This window comes from Falco rusticolus, chromosome 8 (assembly GCF_015220075.1).
Source record: "Falco rusticolus isolate bFalRus1 chromosome 8, bFalRus1.pri, whole genome shotgun sequence".
In the NCBI taxonomy this organism is placed as follows: domain Eukaryota; kingdom Metazoa; phylum Chordata; class Aves; order Falconiformes; family Falconidae; genus Falco; species Falco rusticolus.
This window is the reverse complement of record NC_051194.1, coordinates 8096272-8111898: the sequence shown is the minus strand read 5'-3', so window position 1 is coordinate 8111898 and position 15627 is coordinate 8096272. Positions and strand designations below refer to the sequence as shown.

General features: G+C 49.3%; 1 protein-coding gene across 4 annotated transcripts in view; it reads right to left on the bottom strand.

Moving 5' to 3' along the window:
- LARP1 (La ribonucleoprotein 1, translational regulator) overlaps window positions 1-15627 on the bottom strand; it is a 43087-nt gene that overhangs the window by 25667 nt on the left and 1793 nt on the right. For 3 of the 4 annotated variants that reach the window (XM_037396974.1, XM_037396975.1, XM_037396976.1), the window contains exons 2-3: window positions 6302-6352; window positions 564-590 (exon numbers count right to left, since the gene is read on the bottom strand). In XM_037396974.1, coding sequence (XP_037252871.1) covers window positions 564-590; window positions 6302-6352 — 78 coding nt within the window. The remainder of the gene's footprint in view (window positions 1-563; window positions 591-6301; window positions 6353-15627) is intronic. The other variant, XM_037396977.1, reaches the window with a different exon arrangement.

Sequence of the window (15627 nt, the reverse complement as noted above, 5' to 3'; positions counted from 1 at the left end):
CATCGACACTCAGCAGCAACACACAGACTAAACAAGCCAAGAGGCAAGTCTGCATCTTTTCGAAGTATTGCAAATTCAACTGTACACTTTCAGGCTCACGGACATCAAGCTGTATACAACTAACCTACAGACCAACAGCTGCAATTCCAAGTTACATTTGCATCGTCACACACTGATGCTTTCAGTTACCTGTGAAGATCAAGATGTGCAAGTTCCCAAATTCTTTGACTCTGGACACTCAAATTTGCCATGCTACAATGTACAGGAAGAAGGTAACCTTCTAGCAGTTGCAGTCACCACTACATGAAAGCATAAAATGTGCCACTGCCATACAAGAATGGCCAAATATTTAGAGGGGCTTTTCTGGTTTGGGTTCTTTTTGAGGAATTTTTTTTTGTTTACGTTTTTGCATGGTTTGGATTTTTTGCTTTTTAAATTACTGTGTGTTGCAAATTCTTGTACCAGTCTTCTAATCTGGTTAGCGCTGACTCTGCAGAAAGAGAAATGCAGGGAAGGCATAGGAGAGGAAGGTTTGAAGAACTCCATTTTTCATTAATACATACCAGACTGGCCGTCAGTTGGAAATATATCTGTAAAAGAAAAAAAAAAAAAAGACAAAAATCAGTATTGATTGCAGCTGGAGCGCGAATCATATTTGAAAGGTCCCTCCTCTCTTACTCGTTTGCTTTAGCTAAACAGAGGAAGTATTTTCTTAGTGTCCGAAGTTAAACATCAATCCAGCTTGGAACCCACCTCAATTCAACCACTTACTGCAAGAAAGATTTTGAAGGAGTCTGTGTTTACCTGAATGTATTGCTCTCAATGAACAACTTTCTACATTGGCTTCTAATAGCAGTGAGCAATAGAGCTTGTTGACACGTACAAAGATCCAGACAGTGAGCTAGCTGGTGGCATCCCCACGCTCCCCCTGGCCAGCATTACCAAATGGAAACCTGCAGAAAGCATCTAACACCGTGACCGGCCAGGAAGCACAGGTGGCAGCCAAAGCAAAAGCAAAGTGAGCATTTTCCTGATGGCTCTTGGGTTTCACAGCTACAAGGGACATCAACAGCCAATGCCCAGCTCCAACACAACACCTATACCAGAGAACAGGCAGAAGCAGGCACCCATCACCCAAATTGACACCCAGTTCCTTGGCACATCACACACCACCCCAGGCAGATGCCTTCCCCTTCCCATCTCAGGTGGCTCTGCCATCAAGCACAGCCCGTTGTGCACAGCTGCCCGAGTCTAGAGGGGTTCAGATCCCAAAACAGATTACTCAGCCTTCCCACCCCCCCAAGCTCTTTCCAGTCAGAGGTACAGGTCCTTCTCCTGAAGGACCCTATTTATTGCTGGGAAGATGTTTACTCAAGCAGCTGGAAGGATCAGATGAAAGTTTTATTCTTTTGAGGAGCATGCAGGACAGATGTCAAGAAACCCCATTGATAAAAGCTGCCCCAGAACCCATGAAAACAGCATGTTTGAGAGATCAATACACTTTCTCCTCCAAGGAACTTGGAAGAAGAAGGCTGCCAGCAAGGCAAGGTCCTCCTAGGACAGGGGCAGGCCCCTAGCTCCTGCTTATCAGCTACCCCAAACACACAGTCAGCTGGGAAGTCACAAGAGTTGCAGCAAGGACTACTCCCTGGACAGGGCAATGGCCTCTGGCCTGGGCTCAACCAATGCAGAAACAGCAAAAGCACACCTCTACCAAAGGAACTCCTATTGCTCTACCTTTGATGGTGCACCACGTTCAAAGCATCCTGAGGCAGGAATGCTTTCCTCCCATGTAAGAGCAGCAGAAGCAGAAGGACCAAAAAAAATCCCCACCAATCCCAAAAGACCTGGTTTTTTTGGTGAGAACACCAAAATCTCTGCTGTTACACAGGGTTATGGTCTGTGGCCATGCTGAAGGCACAAGCTCAGGGAAAACCCAACACATACACAAAAGCCTCCAAGCACCAGTCTGGATCTGGCACATCCATAACACGCAGACTGCATGTTCTATTGCAGTCCTCCACCATATCACCCAAGTGCATCTAAACATCTCTTATTTCTGTGATCGTTGCTGACAAGGTCAGGCTCCTACAACAGCAAGCAGAGACACTCTGTACTTGATCTAACAGGTCCCAAACGAGAGGAAATTTCTGCATTTCCCTACTAGAGCAACTCCTAGACAGCTTCTCCACAGCTGAACAAGGTGGAAGCACTGGTTTCGACCAGCTAGCTCTACTGGCTATTACCAAAGACCAAAATAAAATAACAATGCTACTACAATGGCTGAGGAAAGGAACTCCTTTGTGCCAGCCAAGAACTACCAGCCTTGACAACCCTTGCTATACTCCACCAGGTGCAGTTCTCCAGTTTGCATTCGTGCTAGGCTGTCCAGCCAGCTCCTCATCAAACACACACCACAGCCTGGCCAGCCATCTGCACGACCAGCCATCCACAAGAGGTCCAGGCTACCCACTTCTAGAAACCACAACTGCCACCAGATCGTGTAGTAACTGCAGGTGACCCCCTAGGGATGTCTCCCAGCAGTCATGCCACTGCTGCAACTCCAAGCTTGCACTGCCCTCAAGGCCTCTGCTCAGCTCACCGCTATATTCCCCACTGCCTCGTCCAGCCCTAGAGATGCGCAAAAAGGTTCTCCTGGCTTCTTTGAGCTCAGCCACAACCCAACAGCAGATCTGCCGCCACATTTACTAGAAAAGCAGTGGAAACTCCTCAGTGGCTTAGGTCAGTAGAAAGCAAGGACCACACATGATGGCCAGGGGCAGATATTGCTCACATTCACCTCGAGGTCTGCCAATACAACTCCTGTTGAGGAAGAACACGTGCCTCCAATCCTCAGTCCTCTCGTCTGGGAGAGACTGAGCTTGTCCAACTCATTACACCTATAAATAATACAGATTTGACTCCAGGCTCTTCACAGCAGAGACCCAGAGCACTGGGTTTGCAGGCAGCACAGAGCAGTCAGTCTGCAGGACTTGCTCTTCTGAAAAGCACGGTTGCTGGGAGGACACATATCAGGCAGGGCTGGTCAGGGACTGCCAGGCACAACAACCCTTTGGGACACCTTCTTCCCTTGCAAGCACAAGTGACTAGATTAGAAATTAGCCTGCCAATTAAGGGCAGCACCTGTGGTGCCCAAGAGAGGTCTAAATCAGGCAGCACTTTCTTTTTCCCAGAAAGCCATGTCAGGGAAGGAGGCAGAAATGCATGTGGCTGGCAGGGCAAAGAGAAACCCCTAGGGCTGCTCTCCAAGGAGCCCGTTCAGTACACTGCAGGATGTCTGTCCAGGTCAGCTCCCTTCCCAGCACTCCCAAGGCAAAAAAAAAAAAAAAAAAAAAAAAAAAAAAAAAAAAAAAAAAATCAAACACCAAGGACCCAGGGACAGAGACCAGGCTGTGATTTTGATCAAAGTCCCAACACAGAAAGCCAAAGCCAGCAAACCAGCCCCACTGATTCCTCCCACCACACACACTGCTTTCCCACCTGCTTCCCCCCAAGGGACCCTGATGCCAGGTATCCTGACAGAGGCCAGATGCTGCAGAGGATGATGCTTCACAGCTGCTCTTCACCACCTGACCATCCACCTGCCGGCAGCAGGCACTCCCTATGTGGGAGCCAGGCTGCTCTGCCCTTGCCTGCATGCCACCACCCAGCCAAGTCCAGCCTGCTGAGCTGGACCAATACGGAATAGCCCCCAGGCAGCCAAATGTGAAGGAGCAAGAAGTAACAATACCGCCATGCAAGCAAGGAAGACCCGTGAAATTTGGGCCCTGTGGTCTCACGTTTCTTTCCCCTTCTTGCATGCAGACACTTTGTTCCTCAGCATGGGCCCAAAACCAGAAAGACTTGGCATCTAAACAGAGGGATTCTGATCACCACAGGAACCAGTGATCTCTTCATTGTAGCACCAGTCTCTGCCTGGTCTGGTCTGGCAGAGACTGGTGCTACAATGAAGAGATCACTGGTTCCTGTGGTGATCAGAATCCCTCTGTTTAGATGAAGATCCCAAGCCCTTTAACATCCTCCTCAGCTCTGTAGGTTATCCCTACAGCCTGCAACATCTCAGCAGAAAACACATTTCATGAATCTCCCTGTTATCAGTAAAGTGGGGTGGAGGAAGAAGCGAGCAGGAGGAGGTCAAGGGTGCATGCTGCAGCTGGCAGGAGGTCGGGACGGGCGCAGAGCATCCCTTTCAGGACTGTCACGTGAGGGTGCAGACACAGTACAGAGGTGCTTGCTCTGAAAACCAATACCCGGACTTGCTGCACAAAAACCCCAGGAGACACGAGTAAATTGAGGGCAGTCGTCCTCATTTTAGGTTGTGCTGGGGGGTGGATACAGATTCCCAATTTTTGCCTGATGGTATTTTTATATGGAGAAGACTGTATGCTAAAATGGGGCATTTAAAGAGAAAAGCTGATGCATCCACACACACAACCCCTCCCCAGGGGCTACCTGGCCACCATTGCTATTCAGGTATCTGGGACAGGTCCAGAAAGGCTACCCCATTTGTGAGCCCTCATCTCCCCTCCGCTGCTCCCCCCACTCACTGCAGAAGCACGCTGCCAACCCGGCTCCTCCACCAGCCACGCTCCAGTGCCAAATCCAGACACCCTCACTGGAAGCCTGCCTTCTTCCTGCTCAGGGGCTACAGCTGGGAAGGGACCTCCACCACCACCTACTGCCTGTCCCCAGTCCCCCTGCCAGCAGCTGCACCCCTTTTCCGCCACAGACGCTGCTTCTTCCCAGCAGGGCCCAAGAGGCAGTGGCTGAAGAGCAGCTCATTAGCCCTGACGCAAGAGAAATGCTGACTCGTTATTACAGCAACCCGCAGCCGTAACTGCCAAGAGGGGCAGCAAGGCTGCAGGCAGCGTGCCAGCAAGAACTAGCTCCCTGCACCCCACCGGCCCCCACACCTGCAATTAACCTTCTGGCTCTCCACACCTGGGGGGGAAAAGCAACCTCAGTGTGCTTTGCACCACCAGCCAGTAGCCAAAGCACGCTGACTGGTACCGGTGTGCTGCTCCTCTGCATGCACAGGTACGAGCACACATGATAGCACGCTCTACAGCAGCTCCCAGCGGGACATGGGGCTCACCCACACTGCCACTGCTACAGAAAGACACCAGCTGATTTGTTCCGGCTTTTGACCCATGCAGTTGTAATTAAATCATCCTCCACATTTTGCAGACAAAAAGACTCGGACGTCAGCAAAAAAATGACCTCTCCAAGGTCATGCGGGGACTCAGCAGCAGAGACGTGACCAGAACTTGGTTGCAATGGCTCGAAAGCTGCAGGGCTGCACTGGCTGCCCAGGAGAGAGACAGGGAAGGGAAATGCTGGTGGACGGCAGGATTGCTGGGGTTCTCTCCTCCTAACCTGACTTGCCACCCAGCAGGGACGATTCAGTTCTGCTTCCCTGGCTATGAGGGCAATCCTCCCAGTGCAAAAGCACAGGCGGGAAAAAAGTCCAAATTACATAGTCCAGCATCTGCTGCAAAGAGACCAGTGCTGCTTGAATCTCCTCTCCATCCCCAGGCAACATTGCAGCTCAAATCTCTATCACCTGGCTCCCCCTCAGAGGCCGAGGCAGTGCCTGCACAGGTTCCCGAGACAGTTACAGGCCTCTTCAAAGCAACATTCAGCAGAGAAGGGGGTGAGGTCTGTTAGGAAAAAGTAGCAAAGCCAGAAACCCCAAACCCAAAGATTAGCATGGCCAATTAAGTCCCTCCTGAGATCTTGCTTGCTTCCTGCTCCCTCCTTCGTTACCTGTCAAGCAGGCTCAGGGAGGGTCCAGCTCTCAGTCACGCAGATCTTCCCAACCCTCCCCAGCTTCCAGGTCCAGCCAAATGCCTCCCATGCCTCTTACCAATGCTCAGCTACTGTAACAAGAAGGATCTTTACCCCCTTCAAAGAGAAGCTGAACTTTGAGACAGATGGATCAACCCCAAGCTGATGGTTAGGTCCCAAGACACCAGTAAGGTCCGTGCAAGAAAAAGAACTACAGAAGCTTTCATGAGCTTCCAGATCAGTTTCTCTGCAAGGGTATCCAGACCACCAGACCCGCATACGTGGTTTTCCGCTCTCCATCCAGAGGAGACACATGGTTCCTTCCCTGACACCACCATCACCTACACTGGCTGAAAAGCTGCAGCCAGTGTGAGCTCTAACATCAATTTCCCACAAACCACATGGAAACAAATGCTTGAAATAGGTTTTCAGTGTATATACAGCTGTGGTTTTGGTGAAGCTCAGCTGGGGTGCCCCTGCTAACTTCACGTACTTGAAAAGGGATGAAGACTTCCAGCATCACCAAGGTGCAAGAGGAACACCCCTGGAACAAAAAAATAATATCACCCACTCCAAAATATGAGCATTATCTGTCCAAGATAGCTCCCTAGCTTTAACTTCATACCACACACTAAACCGAACCAGTACCTTAATGCTGACATCCAGTCTCTTCTGGACAGAAGGGGAAAAGAGCTGACCGAGCAGCAGTCACACGGTCACCGGTGGGATCAGCACTGCGCCCAGCAAAAGCACCTTTCAGACATCCACTTGAAAGAGAGTCCAGGTCTCTTCTCCAAGCACCAGAGATGCCAGTGGGGTTCTGGGGAACGCATCTGGTCAGCCTGACCAGAAAAAACAAGAGCTCTCCAAACAGACAGTCCTGCGAATCCAACACTCACACATGCGTAGGCACACAAGGAATAACTATAAGGTCACGGCTGTTTTTTCTCCCATCCACTTATCAGTGCTTGCACTGGAGAGAACAAACACTGGGTGTTCTCTCCCATTAACCCCTTCCCCACCACCTCCAAAATGGAGAAGCAGCAAAGCACTGCCACTCCAAGTACGAGTCCTAACACTCCTACTCATGCACCCAACAAAAAGCTACAGATAAAGTACAGGGCACCTTAAAGATGCTTGATTACTTTTCCCACGAAGCAGCTGGTGACCCAGCTCTCTGCCTCCCATCCTTTAATCACCAGTAAACCCGAAGCAACACTGCTGGAAGTCTCCAGCTTTCCAGGAGACCAACCCCACATGAATCTGGGCCCGACGATCACACCCTCCCCAAACTGTTCTTTAAGCTACTGGATACTGAACAGGCACTACAACTGCAGGCATGATCAAGCAAATTCAGCGTATCTCAGAGACTCATGTTGAAATACAGGAACCATTTTGGTGCAGCCCAGAAGCCAACTGGATCCCACGCTGTGGCAACGAATACAGGATGGCATTTCCCTCTGACCAGGCTATTGCACACCACGCTGCAACACGCTCTCCTGCGTGCAGTTAAGGGCAGGCAGTGTCAGACACCACAGCAAAGCTCTGCCTAAGGACAGTTCAATAAGCAGTGGGCAGGACAGATCCTTCTCCCTACAGAGGGGGATCCATTACGTAGCCAGAAATCATCTCTCCATGAAAGAGGATCCCCCCACCTCCTCAAAAACACCAGTATCATGGGTATGCCCCATAAGATGGCGGGGGGTGCCATAAATCCTTGTGGAAACCCCAGGAACTAAACATTGCAAGGCTCTCTCCACCTTAGGGCTGCGGGCAGAGCACCAAGCAGGGGATCTGTAGGATACACAAGGCAGCACAGTGAAGACAACATAATTAAATCTCTTAACTGAATTAGAAATCATCAGGCTCACAGTCTGAGATGTTCTCCCCCTCCCATCCGAGCTATCTGGTTGGTTTTAATCAAACACACAGCTTTTCCAATCACCCTCCAACTCCATCCTTGCTTGGTTCCACTTCTCTGATGGCAGTTCGATCAACTCAGATGTCGGCTCCAACTGAAGTTAAAGAGGGTTGTCTGTCTTGTCTGCTATGTCTCTTCCAAATCATCTTCACAGTTGTACTTACAGGTTTAATTTTACATTTTAAAAACATGGGTCACTTAGAGCAAATTCCTCCCTGCACAGCATGCAAATGTCACATCTGTCACCCTCTGATTAAAAAAAAAAGGGGGGGGAGCTAGAAGAGCTCACCTGAGATTGATTGGGAAGTCAAATCACTCCCCCTTTTGTTCAGCTCAGCGCAAGACCCTCCGCAGCGGCAGAGGGTTTCTGAGCACTCAGAAGATGCGTTAGGTCATATTAGGTATTCCCCCAAGCTCTCAAGGTTTAGCTGGGAGTTGGGAAGTGAAATTTAGTATGATTACAGCCAGTAAAGTCTCATGCTTTGTCATCTGAGCACATGATGCAGACACCTTTGTGATTCGCTTTTCTGTCCTGTTAGGTGGGATCTCATGCATAAATATCCCATCGCTTGCGCTTCAGTCAGGGTAAAACCTCCCATCGACGTTTTTGGGATGCCTATCTCCACATTTCAACATCTGCTCCTACAGTCACATATTCTCGGCATCATGTACACTGATGTCACTCTTCACACTTAATTCTTGGCTCTCTTTTCACCTTTACTTGCCCCTTATACAACCTTGTGACTAACTCGCCAAGGTGAGCCCGTGTGGAGGTACACAGGTAGCGTGAAGTGCTTCAGTCACTCCCTTAAATATCTTTTTGTGCTAGATGAGGCCAAGAGCATTGTTACTTGTTACTATGTTCTTTATTTTCAGTAGGCTTGTGCTGTGAGAGCTGACACAGACATTGCTCCTGAGCTATGTGGACTCTGTGACTGTTTGGAAGGGCTACAGTTAAGGTATAAAGTCCTCGTACTGAGAATCCCAGGTGTCTTGCAGAAATAAACTCACTGCTGCTTTTGCAACATTTAATACATAAAAATGGGAGATCTGACCTTGGAGAATCTAAATAAATTAATTTCCTGTAGTCTGAAGTGAAGTGAACGTTGGCTTATCAAACATTTGAGTGTTGATTATTAGCCACAAGTTCTTACTACTTCATTCCATCACTAGCTTCATCATTTGTAAGGGCGCAAACCAGATAGTCTGGTAACTAACATTTGATAAATTAATAATCACTCATTTACACCACTGACCAGAAGCTTCCAAAAGCACAGTTATAAAGAAGGGGGAAGGAAAAAAAAAAAAAAAAAAAGTGATTTAGTGTGAAGGCTGAATATATATTACAAACAACCTGCTTAGAGACAGGGCTAAGTATTCAGCAACGCACCCACTTTCTGGCAGCACCTCCGAGTTACCAGGCAGGTAAGACACTAATCTCCCCACACACCTTTTCTCTTACTTTCCCATCAACAAAACACTACCCTTTCCTCATTTTTGTGGCTTTTCCAATTTCATACTTGTTTCCCCACATATTTAGTCAGGAAAAACTCACCTCCTCCGTGTTTCAGACTTCTTAAAACCTAATGTATTTAGCCCTGAAAACCCTCCGTTCCCATGATGTGTGCATCCAATAGGCGAGTCAGAAAAGTCAAATGACTGGGAGGAAAGGAGAAGGAGATAAGCAGCCCCCCCCGCCCCGCGCCCTCCGCCCAGCTGGCAGATCCCTTCCAGCGCGCAGCCATGCCCTGCAGACTGCAGAGTCACCCTGCAGGAGCACGGCACACGCCACCGCTCAGCTGGAAAAACGTGCTCAGCAGTGTGCTGGGAAGGGACTGCTTCCTCCTGCCACCCCCCAGCCACTGGGGCTGCACCCCCACAGCACCTGGGCAGGGGTGTGTGGAGCAGCACCAGGGTCCCAAGTGTCACCCCCCGGGCAGGAAGGGCACAGGACATTTCTGCCCCCGGCCCCCAGCCTCCCAGTCGTGGTGTAACTCTGGCTCATGCGTCAAGGACACATGAGGTTCACAAGCCCCATCCAAGCCCCTGTTTCTCCCCATTGCCCGCCCCCCCGGCCCCCAACTACTGCTCTCATCGCCAAGAAGTAACACCGCGGAGCATCAGGGATGCTCGCCCGCCTCCACCTTCCTCGCAGGGCAGGGATACCCTCCTGGGTGCCATCAGAGCCTAGGGCTACTTTGGGGAGCTGGCGAAGCACCTGTGGGCAAGTGGCCAGGTGACAGGCCAGCTCTGCCTGCTAAAGCAGCAGGTTGCAGACCTGTTTCCAGCCACTTCAAGGGGTGCCCGGCAGGAAGCGAACATGCTTCCCGGGAGTGCAGGTCAGGGCAAGCTGCGCCCGCCAGCACGTTGTGCGTGCCACACATGCTCCGGAGGAAACCGGAGTGCCATTTTCTAGATCAAACAAAGGACACGTGTGTCACCTCTGAGTGTCACCAGAACCAGCACTGACAGACCTCAGTCACACCAACAGCCACCTTCACTGGCCATTTCTAAAGCAAAAAGAGGCTTCCACCTGACCTGTCGTGCCAGAGCATCCAACCCAGCCAGGGCCACCACGGTCTCCTCCCACACACTGTAAACCCCAACCTATCCAGTGCAAAGATCTCTACCAAACCTTCCGACTTGTGACCATGTAAAGGAACTGAATGACTCAAAAAAAAAAAATTAAAAAAAAATCACAACCACCGCAGAGTGCTGAAGCAAACTGCCTGCTGCATGTTCCCGTACCATACTGCAACACACGGGAGTGTCGAGGCAAGCCGCTACTCCTAAGTCAGCTTTCCTCCAGAAGGACACTGAAGGTAAACCACTGATAATGCAGGTATTAGATCAAGCCAATTCACAGTCCTCCCTCCCTCCCTCTCCTTGCATGCCCCAGCAGAATATCCCCCACCACATGTAGCTTTAACACTGCAGGAAGAGCTCCTGATCCTGGCAAAATCCATAGCAAGTATCACAGCAAAGATGGGACGGATGACTGGCTAAGGATGACTCCAGCAGTTCAACCACCACCAGCAGCCCGGTGCAACACCGAAACCAGCAGAGCCACAACACATCACATGCCCACTTGCTCCAAAGAGGCAATCCACCGGGCCTGCCCACAGAAGCCCCCCAAAATGCAGCACAAATGCATACTCTGACGAGGAAAGTTCAGTTAGAAGCGTCTTCTGGGAACCTGTGATTACAGGGTGAGCCTCTGCTTAGAAACATGTTGACACTTGACCACCATTTCCACAACCCCTTCCCCCTCTCCAAAGGCGTACCTTGCGCAGTATTAGAATTGCCACCAGCAAACCTATTTGCACCAAATGCCTTGTGTCAGATTTTACTCCACGGCTGTGGGACCGTCGTATGTGCACCCACTTCTTTCAGCCAAACAATCCAGACTGACCCTGACCCGGGACTCTCCCCGCACATAAGTCTGGTAATTGATTTATTCAAGGCCAAATTCAGTTCCCATTTGTTCTGGTCTCCAATTATTGTTGCGCAAGTACACAAATAGCTGCCTTAAGTTCTCACAGCACTGCATTAATTTCTTCAAAGCCTTTCTTTTACCTCTTCTCTCTCTGACCTGCTCAAGTCATACAGCTGTATCATTTACTGCTAGATGTTCGTATTAGCCAGTTATTTCAAGGTGAGGAGGAAACTCTACCAACTCCACTGAGATCACTAACAAGGACCTGGACCTGCAGAATAAGTTTTGAACTGAAGCCCTGTCTCAAGCAAAGAAACGGACACATGCAGAGCTGGCCACGCCAGAGACCATACATCCACACAGACTACCCAGAGCTTTACCCAACTCCAGCAGACAACTTCTTGCCCTGCAAAGCTCCACCTAGATGGCATTACCACCACAAGAGCACCCGGCAGTTATCACCAAGGCTGTACTGCCTCTTTCCCCGAGCTCCCTGTGCGCACAGCAAGCCAGGGATTTGACAGAGCCAGCGGCATGCAGACTTAAGCCCTTGGTTGGAAGTCAGCAAAGGTTCCAATGCCAAAATGACCAGAAGATAAATAAAGACCGTAATGTAAACGCGTATCGTGGTTGGGAATGAACAAAGCTCACCACTCCCAACTGGACTTACGGTAAGAATAGAGCAAAAAGCCTTCCCAGCTCTCCTACCAGTTCTCTGCCAGAGCTACAGAGAGGCCACTGTACCCCCATTTACCTGGTTATGGAGATGAAAGCAGAGCTCCTCTGAGAGGTGCACCACCACCAAGGACACCCCAATCCTCTGGCGGTATTCAAGCGTATTTAAGTTTTCATTAAGATGATTTTAAAAAACCTTTGCTGTTTGTAGCCATAGTAACAGTAAGGATTAAAACATTCAACCTGGTCTAGATGGCACAGCTTTCTAAAATGCCCGTTCCTTATTCAGCCAAACAAGCACCACCACTGAGGTGGTGTCAGAGATTCATTACAAAGTTTCGAGTATGCAAAGAGCAACCTCACTCTATCCAAGTTGGCATTTGGCATTCCCTTGAGGATAATTTCACACTATTTGAGCACAGTAAAAGGATCAGGTGTCATAATTTGGAACAGAGAGCGGAGCACTGCAGCCCCAGTGCCCCCATTCCCAGCCCTGCTTTTTGCACTTGATTTGTCTTCACACCTGACCCAAGTCCTTCTGCTGCCCAGTCCAGCGATCCCAAATGCAACCCTGGCGGAAACCTCCACAGCACCACAGGCAATAAACATCTTAAAAGGTGATGAGGGCAAGGTGGTGGTTGGTGAGAATCTTCCAGTGACACCTTGCACCTCTGGCAACGTGGAACTGGTGGTCACAGCAGAAGCGCTGAAGCCCAGCAACCAGGGCCAGTGAGTCAGCTCTCAGGAGCTGCGCAGCATTCCCCAGCCTTCCCGAAACAAACAGTGCTTGAACGGGGCAAAGGTCCAGCACAAAGCTGAAGGGCAAAGGTATGGGGGGGGAGGAAAAACACTAAGCTTCACGGTTTTTGAGAGCGGCAAGTTCCAGTTACCCCCATTCTCCCCAACAAGATGGGAAGAGTTACTCAAACGCGAGTTGTGGGATTGGAACAAAACAGTATTTCAGAGAGGAAACTTGGGGCGGCAGGGGGATGACACTCCTGCTGCGATAGCAGCTCTGTTGTAACAACAGCAAGGAGAGCTCCACAATTACATGCCACGACAGAGCACGAATTGCCCAACACTTTGGAAATAGGTGTGTGCAGCACGGTATCCAAGCTGGATACCCAAGCAGGCAGATGCATGCACCTACCCCAAATGCAAAGAAATGCCAAAGGTAAAAATAAGCTTCCCATACATCTTATCTCCTGTACTGGAGGCTGGTTTCAAGGAAAGCCCTATGGCGAGTTAGTCAGCGAGGGGTGAGAAGCTAATGAATCTTCCCCTGCCTTCTCCTCAGTACTGGTAGCCAACCCAGGCTCTGCTCTGGCATAAAGCAACACGCGCGCTCTCTGAACAATAGTCAGCTAACCTGGTGCTTGCTGCTAGCAACTAAGGTGTGCCTTCTGGAAAGTACTGCTTATCCACCCACTGCATTTGTCAAACGGCAAGCAAGAAACTCTACTTAAGAAAATAAAACACCTCCTGCATCTCCACTAGAAAATACACTGCTTTTCTCCTGGCTGAGCATTTACAATGAGAATGAAAACCAGCACAGAAGTTAGTGCAGGCGAAGTCGGCAGTTGCAGTACCAGTCATTAAAACCTGCGTGTTCTTACTTCCAAGATGTAAACGGCTTTAAACATTAAGAAGTGCCAAGTGCCTTGATGCAACATTTCTTGAAATAAATCCAGCAGGTTTTCAAAACGGGGTGCTGTTAACACCTGTCTGCACCAATGCTTGCATCAGCACCAGTCCTGGTGCAGGGCACAGTGGAGGAGTACAATGTGTTCCAGAAGGTCGAGCTGTCTTAACTGCAAGCCACTATGTAAGAATCCTCTATAAAAGAATTTAAGAAAATACTTTCAATTTTGTTTATAGCCAAAAGCTCAAAGCTGTTTTTGCCAGAAAAATGCTTCCTTTGCTACCGCAGGCACACATACGACCATCGTGCCTTCGCCAGTCAGGCTGCTGCTGGCTGCATTTATTTACATGATAAGAGAACAGGCAATAAGGAGAGGACAGCCACACAGACCTGTTACTAGATCATTAGAGAGTAAAAATGAGGCATTGTTACCAGCTCTACCATCATCCCTCACGAGCAGTAAGCAGTGCCAAGTACAAGACTTGCCACATAGGACAGGTCCATGTGTTTGCTCAGGACTCAAAAGGATCCCCTCTGCTCTCTTGCACACTGACTCTGAAACGCACACAAACAGAAACGTAACACGCATCTTGTCAAGACACCAGGAAAAATTTCTGGTGTGCCACTCCAGCTGAGCCTCAGCCTCCACTTACAGCATCAGCAGTATCACTGTTGTCTAACTCGATCTAATGGTTGCTCCACTTACTGCCACGCCGTTGTGCTTTTTGGAGGAGGGGTTAAGCAGCAAGGAGACGCTTTGCTTCAATAGCCCTCCTTCCTGAAAAAGGAGAAACATTCACTCAAACACCCTCTAAGAGACCTCACTGCCAACCTCAAGCATAAAAATGCTGCAGCAGGTAGGCAAGACACCAACTTCTGAAGATAAATCCTAATCAGTCCAAAAAAAAAAACCCACACCGTTCTTCAAGCCCTTACATCAGCACCCCCAGTGCATTCAACTTTACCAGTTGCAGTGAGTCAAACAGTTCAAAACTGGAGGTGGGTTTGTTAAGCTTTTCCCTATCCATACTCCAACACAGACAGTAGAAACTCGCAAAGATCTTGAAGATGGCTCTGTTTCCTCTGGGCCAGAGCTCAATGCCTTTACTTTTAGAAGCACCAATTCCAACACAGACCATTACAGAATGGGTAAACACCTAAGGAGTAGGTCTTGTCCATTAAATCTGCTCCACGGGTCTATAATTAATATAATCATTCTAAAAAATTAGGGTTTTCAAAGCCTGTAAAACAAGTCACAGAAGGATCCCTTTATCTTTACAGAGCTGTCCTCACTAGGCTCCTTGGTCTTCTCACTACCTATGGCAGGATGAGGGCTGGAAACATTTAATGTCTCCAGCATGCAAAGCACTACTCTGAGAACACGGCTGGATCATGAGCCATGGTTTTTCTAATCTCTGCTGAAAAACCAAAAACATCCAGTAGTGCCTTTCCAGAGTTTTAAATCCACTTCAAGCGTACAAAGGAGTCACCTCCCTTAGGTGATCCTCCTGGAGGTCACTGCAACATGACAACTCACCACACCAGTACAGTCTCACACAATTCACGCTCCGTTGTTGGTTGTTGTTTTTTTTTTTTGTAAGCATCTGCCAAAAGAAATCCTCCACCCAAAGCAGTAAAGACACAACTGGAGCCTGCAAACTCTACAAGAAGGTACTTGGGTGAAGGGCTGCCAGGCAAGGTCAGCTGCCAGCCTGCCTCTCCTGGGAGTTTGCCAGCCATGTTTATTTTACACGTTTTCTCTCTTCTGCTAATGAACAGGCAGCAAAAGAAACAATGCCCCAAGAGAGGAGAGCCAAGCGGCAGCATCTGGGGCACTGCAGGAACCAGTCGCTGCTGCTAAGCATCCCAAAACGCACCACTAACCAATTCCATTATTTAAACACCTTTGGGAATACCAAGACAGTTGTGCTGGGCCCATGAAAATTCTGAGTGTTGCGGCATTACTCCCGCACCCTACCACAGGGTGGACACATGCTACTGACATGCTCTGTCCCTAAAAAAAAAAAACATCTCAGGAGTTACAAGGGGCCCCTCCTTGTGTTGGGCAGACTGCCTCAGTTTCTGCTGGCTTTGAGGAATCACACAACTTTGCGATGGGCCTCATAACGAATCTGGATGCGCCTT